This window comes from Nyctibius grandis, chromosome 5 (assembly GCF_013368605.1).
Source record: "Nyctibius grandis isolate bNycGra1 chromosome 5, bNycGra1.pri, whole genome shotgun sequence".
Classification (NCBI taxonomy): domain Eukaryota; kingdom Metazoa; phylum Chordata; class Aves; order Nyctibiiformes; family Nyctibiidae; genus Nyctibius; species Nyctibius grandis.
This window is the reverse complement of record NC_090662.1, coordinates 57380964-57402970: the sequence shown is the minus strand read 5'-3', so window position 1 is coordinate 57402970 and position 22007 is coordinate 57380964. Positions and strand designations below refer to the sequence as shown.

The 22007-nt window shown below is 47.6% G+C and overlaps 1 protein-coding gene across 1 annotated transcript; it reads right to left on the bottom strand.

Moving 5' to 3' along the window:
• Window positions 1-299: 299 nt before the first annotated feature.
• ERP27 (endoplasmic reticulum protein 27) lies at window positions 300-21750 on the bottom strand. Its single transcript, XM_068401868.1, has 7 exons — window positions 21630-21750; window positions 21312-21412; window positions 18170-18307; window positions 14574-14687; window positions 11323-11448; window positions 1545-1742; window positions 300-826 (listed from the first exon to the last, which is right to left on the bottom strand). Exons 1-7 carry the CDS (start codon window positions 21748-21750, stop codon window positions 782-784), a joined length of 843 nt encoding a protein of 280 aa, XP_068257969.1. The 3' UTR covers window positions 300-781.
• Between the last annotated feature and the right edge of the window lie 257 nt (window positions 21751-22007).

Below are 22007 nucleotides of genomic sequence, written 5' to 3'. Positions count from 1 at the left end.
TAGCCTCAATCTGCATCTTAGGCTCATTCATTTTTTCTGCACCAGCTCAGACCTGTTGTACCCAGTGCTGTTCTGATCCCAAACCTTCACAAAAATCTCTCATCCTGATGAAAATATCTGTTTGTGATGGGTCCAGTTCCATGGGGAATGATTCTTAGCAACCAATTGGACTGGTTAGGCATTGCAAGCCTTGTTAAACTCAGAGAAAGGAGATTTTTGAGCTTACTCACTCAGAAATACACAGGCTTTGTCCTTAATGAAAGACATGGGGAGTGGAAAATCATGTATTTGCATAAAAATTCAAGCTATTCACTTTCTGCTTTATTTAGTAAAATAAATGGAAAAGTTCATGGGACGTCAAGCAACCAATCTGTTCCTAGTGTCAGGAGAGGCTGACAGTGGATCTCAACATGGCACCAAAAGCAAAGAGAATGAGTGAAACTGATCCCTGGGAACTACAAGCTTTATCTCTGATATTGCCATTTTGCTATATCACCCCTTGCTCCAACAGAGGTGCCATGGAAGGACACAGTGTAGGGCAATACCAGAGCTCCTGGAGTACTGAGAAAAGAGAGCTGGAGCCAACAAATGAGAAGGGAGAAGAGGTTCCTAGAGAGGACAGACAGCATATATGTATATAGCATGGAGATGGGAATCCATGACTGACTTCGCCCCTTAATCCTACAATCCCAGGAATTCCTGAGCTGTGGGGCTCAGTGAACTCTTCACACACCAGAAACAGATGACTCTGGGCACAGTCATCCTGTTGGCTGAGAAAGAATCAGAGTTCCTCATTGAGGGCCTTCTCCTCAGGTTCGTCTTCTTTCTAAAACACATTAGAGGCATGAAATCAGTTTTGACATTTCACAGTTTCTCAGCATAGTGATATAAGGAAACAAACCAACTTAAATATCTCCCTCTGCTGTCTATGCCACTGCCCTGCCTATCCCATTTCAATAGCACAACACAGGGTCCTGACACATGAAGCCTCTGTGCTATAGGAAGATGAGCTTTGACAGAGACAGAATTCTTAACACTGAATGAACATGGAGATTAAATTGTCCCTGTCCCAGCAGAGACATCGGTAGAGTCCTGAGCCCTTGTCTGTATACTCTGTTCTGTGGCCTTCTTGATAGATTTCCTTCCTATCCTTGCCACTGCCTCTCTGATCCTCTCTTACGTGCTGCCATCCACCACTCCCATTCTCAGTGTTCAAAAGCACTCTTTGCCCCTGCAGCTGTTGTTCCCAGAAAATAGATGCTTCACTGAGACCTTCATACAGTTGCAGAGGTCAGTGAATTCTTGCTGTAGACTAGAAGGCAGAGGTCAATGAAGAAAGAGGCTCTGCAAAGATATCCATCTCTGCTCTGCTCTACATCTAATGCTTTTATGATACTCAAGTGCAAATGAGAGTGAAAGAGGAGGTGGCAGGGGCGGGGAGGAGTTCAAGGAACTGAAGTCAACTTCTTCAAGAGCCTTGTGAGCAACAGCATCATCCTACAACATCCCAGCTTCCTGTAGACTGTACAGGACTCCCCCTTTACCTTCTGCATTCTTTGTATGAAACGATTACAGAAGTCCTGTACATGCTCAACAGAGACTTCATCTAGAGTCAACACATCCTGCTCCTCATCTGGTGCATGGAATATAGCCAGAGCTGGCAGCTGGGACTTCTTCAGTTTGAAGAATGACACTATTCGTTCATTGGTCTTCAAATTGATGTCTACCAGGATAAAGAGAATCTGTGATGGAAACAGGAGAGGAAACGTGAGCAAAACAGAAACTGAGAGAGAGAACAGATCCCCAAACAGTGATCATATGAAGATTAACAGTGATATTTTTATAAAGAGTTAGAGAAAACCTACCATACTCTTTTAGGACAACACTTTCCTCTGCCACTATCTAACTGCTCCATGCAGTGCATTTTTCTGTATTTTATCAAGTCCAGACTTACACTACCAAACAAAATGTCTTCTTTCACCTTCTTTAAAAATATATCTATGGTATGGCAGGAAGGCACTCTCCACTTCTATTCTCTTCATAAATGAGGAAATAAAATGCCTTTTATTATAGTGGCACATGTGAAAGAAGCTGACTCCTCTACTTGCATGTTATTTGAATAAGATGCTCACATCAATGCAAGACCCAGAGCAGCAGAGTTAAAAAGGTATTTTGGTGTGTGAAGAATCAAACTCAATTGCAAGAATGTGGGAGTGAAATACAGGGCAGCAGGAGCCTGCAAGGATAAGAACATGAGAGTACCAAACACAAAGGATGTGTTTAAGTGAGCTGCAGTGAATAGAAACAAAGATGCAATCATTTGGAAAATGGGAGTTGTTGTCAAGACATCAATGTCCATACAGCCCAGCTCAGTGGAGGGTTGTTCAGACCTGCGGAGAGAATCCCAACAGTGCATAAGCCAGGATGAGAATGACCTACAGTTTTCAGGGCTCTCAAATAGTCTTGGAGAGCAAGATCAAGCCAAGGATTAGGATTCTGCCAGGATCATTCAATAGTACAGATTTATCAGAATGGGTGAGCAACTCCGTGATTTTATTTTAAGAGTAAGTTTCAACTGAGCTCTTACAGGTGCAGTAGGAATGGGTACAAATTTAAAATTTTGGAATCTGAAAGATTATCAATAAAATATACAGCTACCTCAAAAATCTTTGTTAAATTATCTGTTAATACTAAATACAAACATTATGTATAAATTTTATAAAAGAAAATAAATACAGTAATTGAACAATTTAATCATTGACCTGATTAAATAGAATCCCCTGGCAGGTGACATCCAAGTCAATAAAATAAACATTCAGCTAACATGTGTCATTTTATCTTCTCTTTATCCTGTGCAGTCTGCTGGGCCCAGCATATTCATTGTACCTATGGACATGGATATGACTTAACTTACACAAGAAAAAGAAGAGTTTAAAAAAAGAAAAGTAATGCAATGTGAAGAAAATGTGCCCAGTTCCCAGGCTGTGACTTATGTTTTTCTTTTTTTTTCAATCAAGAACACTCAAGTTAGTTCAAAACTTTTTTATTCTCTAAAAATAAACTTGGTAAATCTCAAATTCTTTCCTCTATTCAATTTATTAAATCTAGATAACCTCTACGATAAATGGTGACAGGCATTTTACTCCACCTGTTTTAGAATGGGAAGGAAGGACATGCCTGTCCTCCTCTACCAGTGCTGAAAAGAGCCTAAGGCCTTTGCTCAGACAACTTACCAAAGCTATAATTCACCAAAACAAATCCCACTTACGATGCCAACTCTCACACCACTGCTAGAAACCAGGTAGTTCCATCCCAAACAGAAAATTCATTTTCTATTTCATACTATCTTGTACAATAGCTGGGGGTTTTTTTCATTATGAAACGATTACCATGAAATTGTTTCATTTCGTAGCAATCTTCTTGCCTGTCTTCAGAGGTCTGCTGCTACAGGCAGTGAAGGATCTCCTGCATGGATGAGGAACTTCTGGCACAAATTCTCCCCTCACACATGATATTACCTGTGCATTGTCACCTGCAATAAGCCCTCTTTCAGAAGGTTTTTGTACACTGGTGCTGTCTTGGTGTCTTGACAACTTGATTCCTAGCCCAGTGCTTTTAGAACATCGAGTTCCTGGTAAATACCAAGATATGGAACAATGATGTTGCCCAACGAATTGAAGTTAATTGAAAATAGTACTGCAATGGTAGAAACAAATTTGATGTTGCTTAGTTTTTCCTCTAATGAAGACAAACAGGAAGGATGATCAAGCCTCATGGTCAGTGTTTGACTTCGAACTTCATGGAGATGCTACCTTCATTCTTTCACAGAATCACAGAATCACAGAATGTTAGGGATTGGAAGGGACCTCGAAAGATCATCTAGTCCAATCCCCCTGCCGGGGCAGGATTGCCTAGACCATATCACACAGGAACGTGTCCAGGCGGGTTTTGAATGTCTCCAGAGAAGGAGACTCCACAACCTCTCTGGGCAGCCTGTTCCAGTGTTCAGTCACCCTTACAGTAAAGAAGTTTTTCCTCAAATTTAAGTGGAACCTCCTGTGCTCCAGCTTGCACCCATTGCCCCTTGTCCTGTCAAGGGATGTCACTGAGAAGAGCCTGCTCCATCCTCTTGACACTTGCCCTTTACATATTTATAAACATTAATGAGGTCACCCCTCAGTCTCCTCTTCTCTAAGCTAAAGAGACCCAGCTCCCTCAGCCTCTCCTCATAAGGGAGATGTTCCACTCCCTTAATCATCTTCGTGGCTCTGCGCTGGACTCTCTCTAGCAGTTCCCTGTCCTTCTTGAACGGAGGGGTCCAGAACTGGACACAATATTCCAGATGCGGCCTCACCAGGGCAGAGTAGAGGGGGAGGAGAACCTCTCTCGACCTGCTGACCACACCCCTTCTAATACACCCCAGGATGCCATTGGCCTTCTTGGCCACAAGGGCACACTGCTGGCTCATGGTCATCCTGTTGTCCACTAGGACTCCCAGGTCCCTTTCCCCTACGCTGCTCTCCACAGCTCTGTCCCCAACTTGTACTGGTACATGGGGTTGTTCTTGCCCAGATGCAGGACTCTACACTTGCCCTTGTTATATTTCATTAAATTTCTCCCCGTCCAACTCTCCAGCCTGTCCAGGTCTCTCTGAATGGCTGCGCAGCCTTCCGGCATCTCAGCCACTCCTCCCAGTTTTGTGTCATCAGCGAACTTGCTGACAGCGCACTCTAATCCCTCATCCAAGTCATTAATGAATATATTGAATAGAACTGGTCCCAGAACCGACCCTTGCGGAACTCCGCTAGACACAGACCTCCAACTGGACTCTGTCCCGCTGAACACTACTCTCTGGCTTCTTTCCTTCAGCCAGTTTACAATCCACCTCACTACCCGATCATCCAGACCACACTTCCCCAGTTTAGCTGCGAGGATGCTGTGGGAGACCGTGTCAAACGCTTTACTGAAATCGAGATAGACCACGTCCACAGCTTTACCATCATCTATCCACCGGGTAACATCCCATAAAAGGCTATCAAGTTGGTTGAGCAAGACTTCCCGTTGGTGAAGCCATGCTGAGTGCCCCTAATGATCCCCCTATCCTTGATGTGCCTAGAGACAGCACCAAGAACAAGTTGCTCCATCACCTTTCCAGGGATGGAGGTGAGGCTGACTGGTCTATAGTTACCCGGGTCCTCCTTCCTGCCCTTTTTGAAGACTGGAGTGACATTCGCTTTCCTCCAGTCCTCAGGCACCTCTCCCGTTGCCCACGACTTAGCAAAGATGATGGAGAGTGGCCTAGCAATGACTTCCGCCAGCTCCCTCAGCACCCGCGGGTGCATCCCATCAGGGCCCATGGATTTATGGACATCCAGGTTGCTTAATTGGTCCCTGACCCAGCCCTCATCTACCAAGACAGATTCCTCCTCTATCCTGACTTCTTCTGAGGCCGCAGGGGTCCAGGGCTCCTCAGGACAGCCTCCAACAGTATAGACAGAGGCAAAGAAGGCATTCAGTAACTCCGCCTTCTTTTTATCCTCTGTCTCCAGGACCCCCACCTCATTCATCAGTGGGCCTACATTGCCTCTAGTGTTGGCTTTACCTGCAATGTATTTGAAGAAGCCCTTTCTGTTGTCCTTGACCTCTCTTGCAAGGTTTAATTCCAAGGAGGCCTTAGCTTTCCTAGTTGCCTCCCTACATCCTCTGACAACAGACTTATATTCCTCCCAAGTGGCCAGCCCCTCCTTCCACGATCTGTACACCCTCTTCTTCCACTTGAGTTTGCCCAGCAGTTCCCTGTTCAACCATGCAGGTCTCCTGGTACCCTTCCTTGACTTCCTACCTGTTGGGATGCTATGATCTTGAGCTCGGAAGAAGCAGTCCTTGAACGCTAACCAACTATCTTGGGCCCCCTTACCTTCTAGTACCCTGTCCCATGGGATTTCCCCTAGCAATTGCTTGAAAAGGCCAAAGTTGGCCCTCCTGAAGTCCAGGGTTGTGATTCTGCTAGCTATTCTGTTCCTGCCACATGAGATCCTGAACTCTACCATCTCATGGTCGCTACAACCAAGGCTGCCCTCAACCTTCACCTCTTCAACCAGACCCTCCTTGTTAGTGAGGATCAGATCCAGCAGCGCTCCTCTCCTAGTTGGCTCATCCACCATTTGCATCAGAAAGTTATCATCAATGCACTGGAGGAACCTCCTGGACTGGGGATGGCTGGCTGAGTAGGCCTCCCAGCAAATATCAGGGTAGTTGAAATCCCCCATGACAACCAGGCCCTGTAATTGCGAGACTGCTCTCAGCTGCCTGTAGAAGGCCTCATCACCCTCCTCATCCTGATCCGGTGGCCTGTAATAGACACCCACAACAGTATCACCCCTGCCAGCCTGCCCCTTAATTCGCACCCACAAACTCTCAACTCTCTCCTGATCTGCCTCTGGACAGAACTCAATACATTCTAGCTGCTCACTCACATAAAGAGCAACTCCACCACCTCTCCTTAGCGGCCTGTCTTTCCTGAACAGGACATAGCCATCCATGACCACATTCCAGTCATGCGAGGAGTCCCACCAAGTCTCTGTAATTGCCACTAGATCATAGCCCCCCGACCGAACACGGATTTCTAACTCCTCCTGCTTATTCCCCATGCTGCGTGCATTGGTGTACAGGCATTTCAGGGAGCAAGCTGGGCACACCGATTTCATCCCAGATTCACCCCCTGATTTCACCCCAGGGGGATGGGGGGCCTCCTGGTCTACCTCAACACTAGAGCATTGCCCCAGTGGTGCAAGCCCAGCTACCACCCCATCCCCCTTCGAATCTAGTTTAAAGCTCTCCGAATGAGCCCTGCTAATTCCTGTCCCAGAACCCTTTTGCCCCTACGACATAAACCTTTCCCATGTATTACCGTCACGCCTGTTGTCTTATAAAACCAGCCATTATCAAAGAACCCAAAGCCCTGCCTGTAGCACCAGTCTCGTAGCCAGGTGTTAATAGAGAGAATCCTACTATTCCATCCCACGTCATCACCTGAAAATGGAAGGAGGGAGGAGAAAACAACTTGTGCCCCAGACTCTTTCACCAACCGTCCTAGGGCCTTGTAGTCTTTCTTCATCCCCCTCAGACTACGGGATGCAGCTTCTTCCCCACCTGTCTGGAAGATCAGCAGGGGGTAGTAGTCTGTGGCCTTCACCAGGTTGGGGAGTTGCCTGGTGATATCCCTGATTCGGGCTCCAGGCAGGCTGCAGACCTCCCTGTGATGGGGGTCAGCTCTGCATATTGGGCCCTCAGATCCCTTTAGGAAGGAGTCTCCAACCACTAAAACTCTTCTCTTCTTCCTTGTGGAGGAGGTAGCTATACGCCCGTCAGGTTTTTCTGACTGTGGTGGGACCTCTGATATAGGTTGCCTCTCCACCACATCCCTGTTGGACCGGCTGTATTCCACTAGGGCTTCATATCTATTGCTCAGAGGCACCTGTGGAGGCAAGGTAGGCAAGGAGGGCACTCGCCTTTTGCCACGGCCATAGACTTGTCTCCACTCACTCTTCTCCTCTAGGTTATTGTTTTCCACCTGAGAGGGGCAGAGTACAGGGGTCCCTCGATCCTGGGAGCTCTCCGGCAGGTGCTCCCATTTTCTTTGAGGAGTTATACTCAAAGAAACTCAAAGAAACTTTGATATACTCAAAGAAACTTTTTAAAGTTTACACTTTAAACAGTTATACTCAAAGAAACTTTGATATAGTTTCTTTGAGGAGACTATAAGCAAAAAGATCAAATTCTGAAGTTTGATTAATTTCTTACATAGCTTACATAGTACACCAAAGCAAAATGAAAACATCAGTCATGAATTTAAAAAAAAAAAAACAAGCTATAAAAACAACTTCACTGCACATATCTGTTAAGTGACAGAGACATTCCATATTTACAGGTTCCCCTGTTTATGGCTAAAAGAGGCCTCTCTAAATATTCTCTCTCTCAGTTCTGGAGCCATCAATGTCTGGCAAGAAAAATAAAAAGCATATGAATGACTATGTGCAAGAGAAAGGGCATCATGCTTTCATTTCTATGGAAGAACTCCTGAAGAACTCTCAGGATTTTCTCAGAACCCATTTCTAAATAGGCCTACATATAAATTAAAAGGGACTTTGCAGACATCTCTACCCAAATCATTTTGGCATTGTAAAACAGTTATATCGGTTGCAGCAAAAGCTGGTTTTGTTATTCCCAGCATCACCTTATTGAAACTTCTGCGAACACCCATGAAGTACACCAGCTGTAATTGTCATGTTATACTCTGATACTGTGGAAAGAAAACTGAAGATGCTTATGCTAGTTTGGCTCAGCAATGCAAACCCTGACATTCCCTTTCCAGTAGAAAGCCGGGACTCCTGGCAGTATTTTCTCAAATAAGCACATATTTGATTGCAGTGGGATCCTGCAGTGGGATCTTTCCAAGGCGGCTGGTGGATTCACTCCTGCAGCTGCAGTGCTCTGAGCTCTGTTCACTGTTACCCACCCACAACTGTTTCTCAAAGTCTGCTAGAAAAGTACCATATTTCTTCTTATTCTTGTCAGCTCTTGCTGGCTTAGCATCATCTAACATTTGCACTTTGCTCTCCAGCATTTTATAGCCCCCAGGTTTCACAATAAAACCTAGAGGAACCTAGACTGCCTTCAGACACTCACTGCTGCTCAGGGTGCAGATCAGGCTGTTTTCAAATAACGGTCCTCACCATACAGCTGCATGGATCCTACAGCTGAAAACCTAAGCTTCCTCTCAGGCAAAAATGAAAAGATCATAAACCAGAGATGAAGGGACCATAATCCAGGAACTGGCAGGTGAATCACTTCCTCATGATCCACTAATGGTTGGATTCGATGATCTTAAGGGTCTTTTCTAACCCAGATGATTCTATGATTTTCTTCACTCGTTGGGGTTAGGCACCCAGCAGCAGCAGTTCCTCCTTCATCTCTCCAGCAATCCCATCAACAAGCTTCTTTTCTCCCTCCAGCTGGTGATGACAATGACAAGGACTCCTCTTCCCTCAGATTGCAGCAGAGATGTGTGAAAGGATTGGTACCCCTTCTCTTGCTTGGGAACCCTCTCAAGGCTCTGTTTGTGTTCTGCACTGGCTTGTAGAGAAGTTGCAACACACACCGAGTCTCCCCACTCTGTTCTGGCACTCTGCAATCACTGTAAAGCGCTGCTGGATGCACTGGTACATGCTCACAGGAAGCCTGGACACCTCTCCACTGCACAGCAATGATTCCTTGCTCAAACCACTGACAGCACTAACCCCGCAGCACAAACAAGCCTTTCACCACCAGTCCACAGTCTGTGAAATATTTACTGGTCATCCTGAATAAAACTCAAGTCAAAAGAATCTTGAATGTATTCACAGACAATCTGCGAGCCGCAAAAAGGCAAAACCTACTCAATATTTTACCTGTTTTGATGTAAACCTGAATCAACTTGGTAGTCCTGACAACAGATAATTCCACTTAGGAAAATCAGCCAGCTGAGATTTCCATGGTATTGTGCAGTGACTGCTTCTGATACTCAAACTAATTCATGTCTTTCCACGTGACAGAGCAATGGAGACAAATCTAAGTGGGCATATCACTCTGCTTACTCCTTAATATCCAGATCTAAGACCCAAACAGCAGGATCCTAGCTCTCTCTTACTGTTTTGTAAGAGGGCAGTCCAAATCACAACTTACTCCTCAGAGTGCTACTCCTTTGGGAAAAACAATTTATTAGACTCCAAGTCCCTTCATCTATGTGTCCTGCAGTACCACCGCAGTAAAGAGTGGAAATAATTAGCCAAATCCCCACATCTTTAATCTCTATATTTTATTCTGGCAAACTTCTAAACTGGTTCGGCAGGAAACTTGCCTGCATGAATAAAAAAAAGTTAGATTTGGTTTGCTGGCAATTCATAAATTATCTGGACTTCAGTACAACATTTTATCCAATGTCTGTGAAGCATTTCTAGGAAAATATAGTCACATTTGCTCAAATCTGGGCATGTCACATTGAAGAGAAAACTGGCTGCAGGCACATCAGCAAAGACAGTGATGCTAAACAGCAATGCACTGTGTTAGAAGAATTAACTGCCTGGGGGGACACCTCTATGAGACTGCTGCTTATGGAGGACAGGGATAATGGTGTCACTATAACACACATCTCACATGAGACAGTGGGTATTTTTCAGTTAAATTAATTTTCTTTTATCACTACGTATTCAGCAAAGCAAAACACTTTTGAAGAGACCTTTTGACTTTGATGCCTGGTTTCTGCCTGGTCTCTTGCCAATGGGAGGCATAGATGGCAAAGTCCAAAGTAGTCCTGCCATAAATGAATTTCAAGACTTCTGAAAGTGCACCGTTCTGAGGTGGCCTCTCCATTTGAAGATGAGGATATACTTGATTATTTTAATCTGACCCTTCGGTACCACAAAGAGATGCATGCAGATGTTCTTGTTCTTAAACCCCAACTCTTTCCAGCTCCACTCTTCTCCCAGAAGGATCTCTTCCACTGCCTCAGCTTAGCCTTCTCCACTGCTGTGATCCTCTGTCCCCTCCCATCTGCTGTTCTCCCTTGCCCCAAATGCAGTCCTGTTGCTCCCAATCCTCCTTTGCTTGCCAGTTCCTTCCTTTGTTCCCTGGACACAAATTCCCCTGTAATCCAGCTGCTGGCAGAGAATCAGCCATGGGAAGATTTACTATCTAGGGAGGTCTGCCTACAGAGGGGTGAGAACCAAGAAAAATTTCTCTGAAAGACCCCATCTATCCCATCACCTTCCCAGTGTGGGAAATCTGACAAACCCATTTGCAACTCCTTTACAATAGCTGTTTCCCCAGGATCCAAGCAGAAGACTAAGGGTTAAGATGCACTGTGACATTAATTGTCTTGTCACTTATATAATGCTCCTTGGCAATTTGCAGGCTGTATATACAAAATCACCTCTCACACCAGTGGAACGCAACCATCGCCAGACTGAAGTGCAGCAGCTGTTTGTCATCTCCCAGTGCAATGGAACAAAACTGGACCAGAAGCAAGGAAGTACATAATGTCCCACTGAGGGAGCAGAGGAGCAAGATACAGAAGATATTTTCCCCATAAGGAGGCAAAATGGCAAAAGGTGAACAGATCCAACCCCTCCACTTCATTATCCAGCTAATCCTTTTTTCCTGCCACTTGGCTTTTGCTCCCCTAACTCACAGAGAAAGAGATTATGCCCTCCCCATCCATGGAAGAAATCACTGTTCTCCCTTTTTTCTTCCTAATGGCTCCCCTTCCTCTCTGTTTGGACTTACCTGCCCCTTGAAGAGCTCCGCTGCTGACCGATATCTGCGCATTCGCTCGGGGTGCTTTGGGGACATCTTGTCTGTGATCAGGAGAAGGTGAAGCTCTAGCAAACTCTGCATCACACCTATTGCTGTCTGCCGAAAACATGGCCACCACAGACAGAGAAACAAACACAGACAAGGAGACTGAGAATATTCAATCCACACTGGATGCAGTGTCAGAGGGACATCAGTCCTCATGTGTCAGATGACATTTCTTTGCAAATCAACCTCAAAGCAGGACAGCTTTCTTTAAAGCAGGAGGGATCCAATCTGGGTTCTTTATGGAAGTGCTTAACCTCCTGGCTTTGCTTATTCCCGAGACGAGAGTCTGAAGACCACAAGGGTTCACCACTGGCCTCAGGATAGTCAGTGACTAGGCAGGGGGACTGCCCTGATACGGCAAGCTGCAGTCTAGAGGGGCAAGAAAGTGGAGAGGGAAGGCCAGCAAACACTGAACATAAGGGTGCCCGGAATCACTGAGGTCCAGCACCCAGCCAAAATGAGAGCAAGAAAGTGGGAAGGATTTGTGGTGCTAGGGTTGGTGTCTCCCTTTCATAGAATCATAGAGTTGTTTTGGTTGGAAACGACCTTTAAGATCAACCTAACACACCACCACTAGGGGTTAGTTAGGGGTATAGTTTTATACCCCTAAGCATCACATCTACTCATCTTTTAAATACTTCCAGGGATGGTGACTCCACCACTTCCCTGGGCAGCTTGTTTCTGTTCTTTAGCATGAAGCTGTGTGTAGGATGGGGATGAGTCCAGAGCCCCATTTCAGCAATGGCCTGGGCATCCCAGAGTGCTGAAGGTTAAAATTGCCTCTCAGTCCTGCAGTGGGAGAAGATCTGGAGCCAGCTGTCCCTCGTCCCCTGGGCAAGGGCCAAGCGGGCACACTGGCCCTCTGTGAGGAGACAGGGCTGGCCCTGCCCAAGAAGCCACTGCACCATCTCCAGGCACTCACTCACTCACTCGTCATCTCGCTTCTCCTTCTGCCCGCTTCCTGCAGCCCTGCAGCCTCTCCCTCAAACTAAACAGCAGCTGGGCCAGACCTGCTGCCTCCCCCGTGCCACTGAAACCACGGAGGCGCAGGCTGTGCAGCTCCCCGCCAGCTGGAGAAGAAAGTTTCCACACGCTCCAGAAGTAATAAGGATCAGGTCAGCGAGTGCATGCTGGCAAGAGCCACGCACTACAAAGCATCTAGTTTTTGGCAGCCAGGACTCCGCCATTAGCCTAATGTTTATGAGACATTTTGTATCCCTTCACTTCTCTGGTGGTGTGCAGATGGGGCAGGGGAGAGTAGACGGGATGCAAACCAAAGCTGGGGAGCATTAGAAGACTTCATGGGAGAGGATGGGGCTGAAGGTGAGGGTGAAGCCAGCCAGCACCAAGGGCCATGACAAGGCTGGGCTGAGAGCAGGCAGGGCTGGAGCAGCAGTTCCTCTGGCAGCTCCACACAAAGGTGTGCCTGTCCACGCAACCTTGTGCAAGAGCGATCAGCAGAGCTCATCAAGATGGCCAGGTCATACCTGACTCTCCTAGAAAGCCCACAGGGTAAGCATTGCCTAAAAATGCCTAAAGTATGTGGGAGAAACAGGAAGGGCCCCAGGACAGGGAGAGAAACTCTTGGCAGCACTCAGTGTGATCTGCGTGACCCCAGCCTCTGCTGAGCAGCAGCATTCTTAGATGTAAACAGCACACGCACTGGGAATAAATATTTACAAAAAACCAAGCTAGGTTAGCGGAGCTGGGAGGGCTTTGGGCCGGAGATTGCAGGAGGCACTGTTAATTGCAGCACCTTGATAGGACTCCAGAGAGTCTGGAAAAAAACCTGGAACAACATGTGTACTGCGAGTCAGGGTGGAAGGGACCAGCTGAAGAGCTCGGGACTTCTTGATCAGGGAGAAAGCCTGGGTGCCGAACAGGAGGCCACGGAGTGAGAGCCCAAGCATCAGCAGAAATGCATGAAGAAAGAGCCACAATCTAATGAATTGCCAAAAGATGCAGTGGAGGCTCCAAGGGTTCAGGAGGCCTGGGTGATTGTAAAGATAACAAGAACATCCCTGCTGACGTGACTTGGGTGTTCTCAAAGGGATGTGAGGACAGTGGTGCAGGATATAGCTTTTCTGTCCCCAGAAATACACTGTGATTTTGAAATGCATTTTTCACATCCCTTATCAAGATGAAAAAAACAAATCCACTTTTTTTTTTTTTTCCTCAGAACTTCTACTGTATTTCATTCTGGAAACAAAATGTTGCATTTCCAAAACAAAATGCTCTCTCTACTGGTGGGCTGCACCTGAACTGGGGAATGTGTCAGCTCTCTTAGCTGATCCTTGGCATTGGCTTGAAAAGGTATAACTTTGAAACAGATGGGGCCATTCTCCTTTGATTAAACTGAGCCTGGTCAGCACTGTTATAGCTATCCAGAAGTCCACAAAAGACCACATTAGCAATTATAAAGTCTCAGCCTTGCAGCCATCAGGGCTTCTAAGACCTATTGACTCCACAGCAATGAGCTCAGTGAACTGCTGAAGATGTCAGAGGAGCCTAAATCCTTGGTCATCCTCTATAGAGAGGAGTAGCTATAGTCAGATGGGTGAGATAATGAAGATGGCCAACATGGAAGCATCCTATGTCTGATTTTTTTGTTGTTTGAACTGATGAATCTGGAGTAAGGGATGGAGGGGATGGGAAAAATTTTGCTTGGGAAGTTTCCAACCAGCTCTTGAATATGCCTTCAAATAGCCGGGCTTACATCAAGACCTGTGTGCTGGGTGATGAAGAAAAGCCTGCCTTCTGGGAGTAGGTCACTCGAGTTTCCATGTTTCTCAAGGCTTCTTGGCCAAAGAGAGGGATCCTGGCCTGAGCAGTGTCTGCAGGCATGGCAAATGCCCATAGGAGAAGCAGCACTGGCCACCAGGAGTGGTAAGAAATGGAGCTCTCTGCTCACCAAAACCCCAAATTTACTGGAAAACCTAAAGGAACCACCATGCCTCCCTTCCTCTCACCACCCCACTTGTGATGCCACAGCACAGCATCTGCTTCCAGTCCCCATATGGAGCAGCAGTGAAGAGCTGCGTGGCTTCCCCAACCCCATCCACCACTGTTGCCACCACCCTCACACCACGTCGGGGCATGCACCACTCTTGGGCAGAGGACACCCATGAGGAGGAGGCCAAGTGCCAAGGTGAGGGCTGTGGGGAGCTGGTAATTACCACGGGGTTGTATTCTGTCACCAGGTGAAGCTCGTTCATCCGAATGAAACGAGTCATCTTCTCAGCATCAACATCTTTGCCATTCATATCCAGATCCCTCCGGTCGTTGTCTACCTGAAGACACGCAAAGACATCTACAGTCACAGCTGTCCACTCCTCTCAGCACCCCCTCCAGAGGCACTGATGGCACTCATTCATGGAGACACCTACTCCCTGGGACACCGCCATCCTCTCCCCCCCACCACATAATCCTCACTTCTGGAGGTTCAGAACCTACAGAGACCAGCCTGGACTTCGAGATAAGGATCTTCCACACTCCTCCAGTCTCCCAAGGACAAGGCAAACTCATGGCATAACAGAAATCACAGAGGACTCCAGACACCCCTACAGTATCAGCTCTTGATGCACTGGAGACAGGCAGGATTAGCTGGTAAACTATTCTAGGCATTGTGGGAAGAGATCATTAAACAGGCTAACTCCTCACATCGATTTTGGCTTTACATACCTTTTTAAAATTTTCATCTGCTTATTCTATTTCTTCAACAAGTAATAAACATTGGCATGGGCCTGTATGGATTTCCTGGAAACATTGTGCAAGCAGGAAATCTCTCCAATAAAAAGAGGATTTTTTCCCAGTACAGCAGAAAAAAAAAAAAGAAAAAAAAATCAAGCCCAGCACATTTTAGCTTTAGACAAAAATCCATCCTGCCACACATCTTCCCACACTGCACCCCCCCACCCAAACGATGTGATTTTATTGAGGTTTACGTGACCCAGTAAACAGGAAAAAAAGCAGGCGACCACTGAATGATAGTTAAACCACACGAAGGGGCTGAGTTGCTGTGCAGTACCACCGCAGGACGTGACTGAGTTGAGCCATGGGGATGCTGGGCTGCGACACACAATAGGATCAAAGTTTGGGATTTGAAGGCCTTTGATACACATGGTGAATGAGGTTCTTGGGGCTGAGGAAAGGTCCACATGCACACCCCAGATTTTATTCTATGCATCTGTAGGACCTCTGAAAGTGCTTGTTTTAGTTTTTCCAGTGGTGTGCAGACATCTGAAGCCCTTTTTGCTGTTCTGTGGTCATTGGCAAGGTCTTTGATCTGGCAGGGGGACACAGCACCCTGTCTGGCAACCCAAACTGGTGCTTTTCAGTCTGTGCGGCCTGATTCCTCTTACAGATTTTCCTCCTGCATAAAATGAAAGGGCAACTCTACCCAAGTAAATAAGATCAGGCCAGTGCAACACCTGGGCAGGTGAGATCAGACAGGCTTTGGAAACCAATCTAAAGCACCCCAGACTCCACAGAAAGTCTTCTCTTGACTTTCATGGGCTCCTGGAAACACCTGATTTCCATTTTGTGATAATAACACCTTAAATCAGCACTCAACATTTATGATTTTAAGAAAATAAGCCTGGAAAATAGCCTGCATCTAGTAGTTGAAGTGGTAAAGTCAAAATGTCTTTACCACTCCATATAAATAGCTCATCAGCATCTGTTAATTATGGTTTTTTTAGGTCTATCAGGCCAGATTCCTCACTAGGATAAATCAGTTTCCCTCCACTATATGCAAAGAAGTCTCACCAGTTGACAGCAGCCCCTCCTACTACTGTAATTATGGTTTAAACTTCTAAGCATTATAAGTGTTTCATACTCTGTAAAAGCAACGAAAAAATGAGTTTATGCCTGGTCATGCATCTTTGTATTCTTCAAATGAGTATTTGATTCCAAGTTCCTGTCTCGGTTCTTTTTTCTTTTCCTTTTTATCTCTGACCCCTTACTCCTACACAGCATTCAGCACAGAATAAAAGGAAAAACAATGTGTCTGAATAACTTAATTTCAGAAAAACTGACAATTAGACAAGTGAATTGTCAACTACCTTTGAACCTGACTAGTGTATTAGCTTCTTGGTTGCCTTTTTTTCCTATTAAACAAGAGTTCAGCTGCAAAAACTGGACTGTGAACAAGGAATATTCAATATAATCCAAACTCCAACAATCCAGACACTTCTTTTATCAAACACCCTCCCAATGCAGTCATCCTCACTATCTGCCGCAGCGCAAAAACAAAGGACCTTTTCAATATTTTTGGAAGAAACCCACTATGACTAAGAACAAAAACTGAGATGGATGTTGCCTCCAATTGCAACAACGGCCCATAGCAAATAAAAGGTTAAATAAAAGGACCTGCCTACCTATTGCTCACTCTTAGATCATTCTCTTCAAATTATTTGGATGATGCCAGTGGTAAACACAGTGCAGGAAATGATGAGAAAGAAAAGGAACAAACTGGCTTTGTCCTGTCTTTATACAATCAGGATCTAGAACTTGGCCAAGTTGTCATTTAGTTTTCCTAGTACAGGTAGTGTGTTCCCCCCACCCACCCTGTGTGCTTAGAGCTCTGGTGACATACTTCACAGGCTTTTAGGACATCTTGTGCTAACTAGAGCCCCTCTCCTCCTCAGATATACCTCTCTCCCCAGTTTGCAAGTGCCATACTCGTGTTAGAAGGGGCAACATGAGGAAATTGATGCAATGAGTAGAATACCTGCTCTTAGCTTTTGTTGGTATTCTTGAAGCAAGTACATGGCCCTTCCCAATATCGTCTCCTTAAATTTCAGCAAATATATCTTCAAATTCAGGGAGGTGCCAGCACTTACAGCTGGAGTCAGCAAAGATTTGAACTTGCACAGCATCCATCCCTAAGAAACTGCAAAGTAACATTTTTAACAGGCCCACGTCCAAAGCGTATTTAGGGAATAACTCTGCAAACCACAGTGTAGGAGACAGATGAGAGCATCTGGGATTTCTTTGGGTGGCAGAACATCTTCTAACTGCAGAGACCCAGTCTGGATCTGGTTTCAGTCACAATGGAAAAGTTGTGCACCCAGGGAAACAGCTTTGCCAGCCTGAAGTGATGCTTGGCAAGATTTGATACCAAGTCTGCTGTGTTGATCCATTGTAACATGGCCTCTAGATGCTTTTCATGTGTCTCAGGAGCCTTTCCAAAACCACAGAAACCCCATCCAAGTAACACAGAGCTCCAGGCAGGTCACTCAGAAACACAGACATCGTTCTTTGCAAAGCACTGGGGGCTGGACCAGATCTGCAGGGCACACACTTAAAATGGAGAATCTCATCACGTGGAATAAATATTGCATGTCTTTGTGATGGTGACTGCGAGTCAAAAGCCAAAGACCTCTTTGGGGCAGGAAGCTCTACAGATGTGCTTTTAGGTGGGCAGGCAGAGCGATTGTCAATGACAAGCCGCCTTTTGGCTTGCTCTAAGGAGAGACAAGCAGCTTTAATCGTCGTCTTTATCACCACTACCAGGAGACCTCATCTCTTCTGTAGCGTGACTGCGGGCAGCTTTTAATCGCTCGCCCTAGAGCCTCTCTCACCAAAGCCAGCGCGCAGGGGAAAGCCTAAACCAGAGCGGTCATTTTGCAGATACACCTTTTTGCGTGGCACCATGTTCCCCCGGGAGGGAGCTGCTCGGGTGCGGCCGCGGCTCGCCTCGCGTAGCTCCCCGGGCCCTCTGGGCACGGCGGCGCCGTGGATGCCCCCCCCCCGCCGTGGGCCCACGCACCCTGCGGAAGAGCGTGACAGTGTTCGCCGCGACGCCGTAGTGGTTCAGGACCGTGGGGCTGGTGCTGAGGCCGAAGGGCACCTCCGGGATCCGGCCGGCTGCCAGGCCAAACTGGGACGCTTCGGGGCTCTCCGGTTCCTGCGGAAGGAGAGGGAAGGGGGCGAGGGGAGGAGGTGAAGAGCGGAGCCTCCCCCGGAGAGTCCCGCCCGCCACCGCCGCCCGCCCGGATGTGGTGCGAGGGCGACACCTACCGGCCGCCCGGCAGAGCCACCCGCCCCCGCGGCGCCCCCCCGCCCCGCTGGCCGGCGACGGGGGGGCAGCGGGGGGGACCACAGGGCGCCGGAGTAAACGGCTTTCTCTGCCGGTGTCACCTCGCCTGCGTGGCCGGAATGCTGCAGAGATGCACCCCCCCCCTCCCCGCCTCGCCCCCGCCGACCACCTCTCCTCCCACAACCGGGGCAGTCACCCGGAGGCGATGCCCAGGGCGCTGTGGGTCTGAAAGGCGCAGCTCGCAGGTAGCCGCGGCCGTGCGCGAATCTCGCCTTCCAGCTCTCTGAAACCTCACTTCTTGCCCCCCGTGCTCACAGGTAACAGGGTGATGATGCAAAGCCCTGGAGCTCGTAAAAGAGAGGGGAGAAACACAGAATCTGGATGTAGCACGTTTAAATATATATATATACACACACGTGTATATATACACACATGTATATATTTATATATAAAATAAGAGATAAATAATATTAATATAATTAATAATTATAATATATAATTAATTATAATTAATATTATCAATAAAATAAAATATTAAAATATAATTCTTAAGATAACCTTGATTCTAGAGTCAGGGGTTTACAATTTTTTAATACCTTGGTTTAGCAGTATCTTGATTCCTTTTAAAAAGGTGTCTTAAACATATCCTTTGAAAAGTAGCTAACGCAGATACATCGAAGGATAGAAATGTGCAACTTCTCAGTAGTTTGAGGTCCATTCTCTTTCTTTCAGCGAGAGCACTGGCTACAGCCTTAGCCTGTACTAAAGCCTCCCTTGCTATTCACATTCCCAACTTTTCTTTTGAATGATGTATTTTTGATACTTCTACTTATTGGATATAAATTCTCAAGATAGTCTCTGCTTGAAAATTGATTTGTTTTTCTTTTTGGTTTGAACCATCAGCTCAGCTGTTTGCGAGCCCAGAGAGAATGGAAAACAAAATTCTTTCTTCATTCAAAGAAAAACAACTGTCGTGACTTGTTTTGGAAATGCCAGCGCATCGACACGGCTCTGGTGAGAGCACTAAAGCCTGGGGTGGGAATAGCCTCACTGAGTTTTGGAGCATTCTTGGGAAAGCTGGGGTTTAATCAGGCCAAGCACGGCCCTTTCTTCGCACACACGCAGGTTTCTGAAGCAGTGTGCTGTTTTTCCATCGTGGCATGCTGTTCCCAGCCACGGAGGCCATGCTTATTATACATGGAGCTTGCTGAGCCGCATACTGCAGAGAATTGAAAGGCTTCAGCGGAGAAATAGTTTATGGTGAACAGAGAACATGGACATTATTTGGATGAATACGCACTCAGACAGAGGGCCAAGACAAGCCCTCATGGCACACATACGTTTTTATCTACTGTTTCAATGCAGTTGTGTTGTGCTTCAGGCAGTGAATGCCTGACACATCGCAGCCTGACATGTCGCTGGCTGCTGCCTCGTGCTCCTGGCAGCTGGGGCTCTCCCCACACTGCAGGATGGCACAGCCATCCCTCCCTGCCCTGAGACCCCATGTGCTGCATGGGAACAGCCTCCTGTCAACTCTGATGAATGAAATCCTGCAGCGGGAGGGAGGCCACGGTGGCATAAGACACCAGCGGTTTTTCCCCCACATTGCTTTACCCAGCAAGAAGCCATGGTCCCTGCTGCATCTTGGCAAGAAGGCTCTGTGGCCCCAGGTAAAGACCTGCCACAATCCCAGCCAGCTACCCTGGGGGAAGGAGGCATCTGTGCACTTTCGTTCTGCAGTACGGTTGCCTCATTGGCTTGCAGGACTGTAGAGCTGCAAGAGGAACCCCCGATGAGGTGCATATGCCCACAGGCACCGAAGGCAAGGCAGCTGGTGCTCTGTGATCAGTGCTTAGCAAGGCCCCTGCGGCATAAGCCTCCAGTGCTCACGCACTTGTTGCTGCCCGTGCTGCACAGGCAGCACCATCCGTCCTCACTCTCTGGGCTGCAAGATGCTGTGCCCTATACCAAGGGCATGATGCCCTGCCTAGGCTGCCCTCCAGCCCCAGGCACGGGGCCAGAAGGAGGAAGGAGCTTGCAGAAGGGAGTTGTTTTTGAAAGGCTTAAGTCTTCTCTGACAGAAGCCATGAGGCAGTGTGTGGAGAGCAGAAGCCCAGGGCAGAGCTCAAGGTAAAGGGGGGAAAAGGTGCAACTTGGGGATCTTAAAAGTAATGAGGATCCTGTCAGAGAGGCCTCTATTTTATGGCACTGTAACTTAATAAATATTTTTGTCTTGTTTCCTAAGGAAAAATATTCATGCCATTTTGGGGGCAAGGGGCACATACCCATCACTCACCTTTGAATTGAATTGAATTTAGGTACAGAGAGGCAGAGATCTCAAGGGTATCAACTCTGGGGAACAAAGCAGCAAGACAGAGATACCATGCCTACACCCTCCCTGGGAGGAGGATACAGCTTGAGCCCAAACCTTTTTGGGCTTCAGAGGACCCACATCGGCGCTGCTCCCTGAGACCCAGCTTCCTCTGCCCCATCACGCAGGCAGTGCTTTGCTCTGTCTTTGCTGACTAAAGCAAACAACTGATGTTCCCACTCACTCCTCTCCAACGCTGTTTCTCTGCCACCCACACTCCTGTTTTGCTTTCCCCGCAGTATTTCCCTTTCTCCTGCTCCAGGGCTCCTACGACCTCCTTCACCTTCCTCCCTTGCTCCACCTCCCTTTCCACACACAGAGCGAATTCCCTGCGTTCTCCCTGCAGCCTGTCACCTAATCCCTCCACATGCCTGTCACAGCCCCAGCACCTTTTGGGACAGGAGCTGCCTTTGGAAGGTGTTTACACCACATCCAGCCCCACGTTCTCATCAGGGTGGGATAGGGCTCACAGCTGGCAGAGGGGATGTGCTGTGAACACACCTGGAAGAATCCAACGACTGCCACCTCCGCACCGCTGATGAAGGCTTCGGTGTCCTCGATGTTGTTCAGCAGGATAGGTTTCTCTGAGGTGCCAGCTGTGCCTGTAGAGGAGAGGTCAGGGCTGGACAGAGGGTACACAAAGAGCAGCTCAAAGAGGCTCCCCCCAACACACACACACAAGCATCCCACCCCTTACAAGCTCACCCACACACCTCTCCTGCAAGCTCAACACAACGCTTGCACAGCACACCCTGCGTAAGGAGGACTTCTCACAGCAGACCCAGCCTTTTCCCCGAGCCAGGAGGAAAGCTCACTTACTGTGGGATGCTGAGACGCCATCTCCAGCACATTCTGCGGGGGACCCCCTGGTGAGCAGGATAACAAAGAGGCACGGGAAGATGGAAGTGCCCATGGTGCCAGCTTGCCCTCTCCTTGCCATGCCACCCTGCTCCAGTCCTCTCCTCAGCAAGAGACACGTCAGCTGCTCTGGTGGCCCACAGACACTCTCGGGGTGGTGGGAAGGGAGCAGCTGGCCCAGGCAGGGCAAAGCCTTCAGTTCCTAAGATATGCCTGGCTGAGAGCGAGCCCCTCCCTGCTGTGCAGGCATCAGCCTTGGAGAACCTCACCAACATAGCCACCAGTGCATCCTCACCCACAGCGCTGGGCATCTCGGCTACCCTGCAGCTGCATGACCAG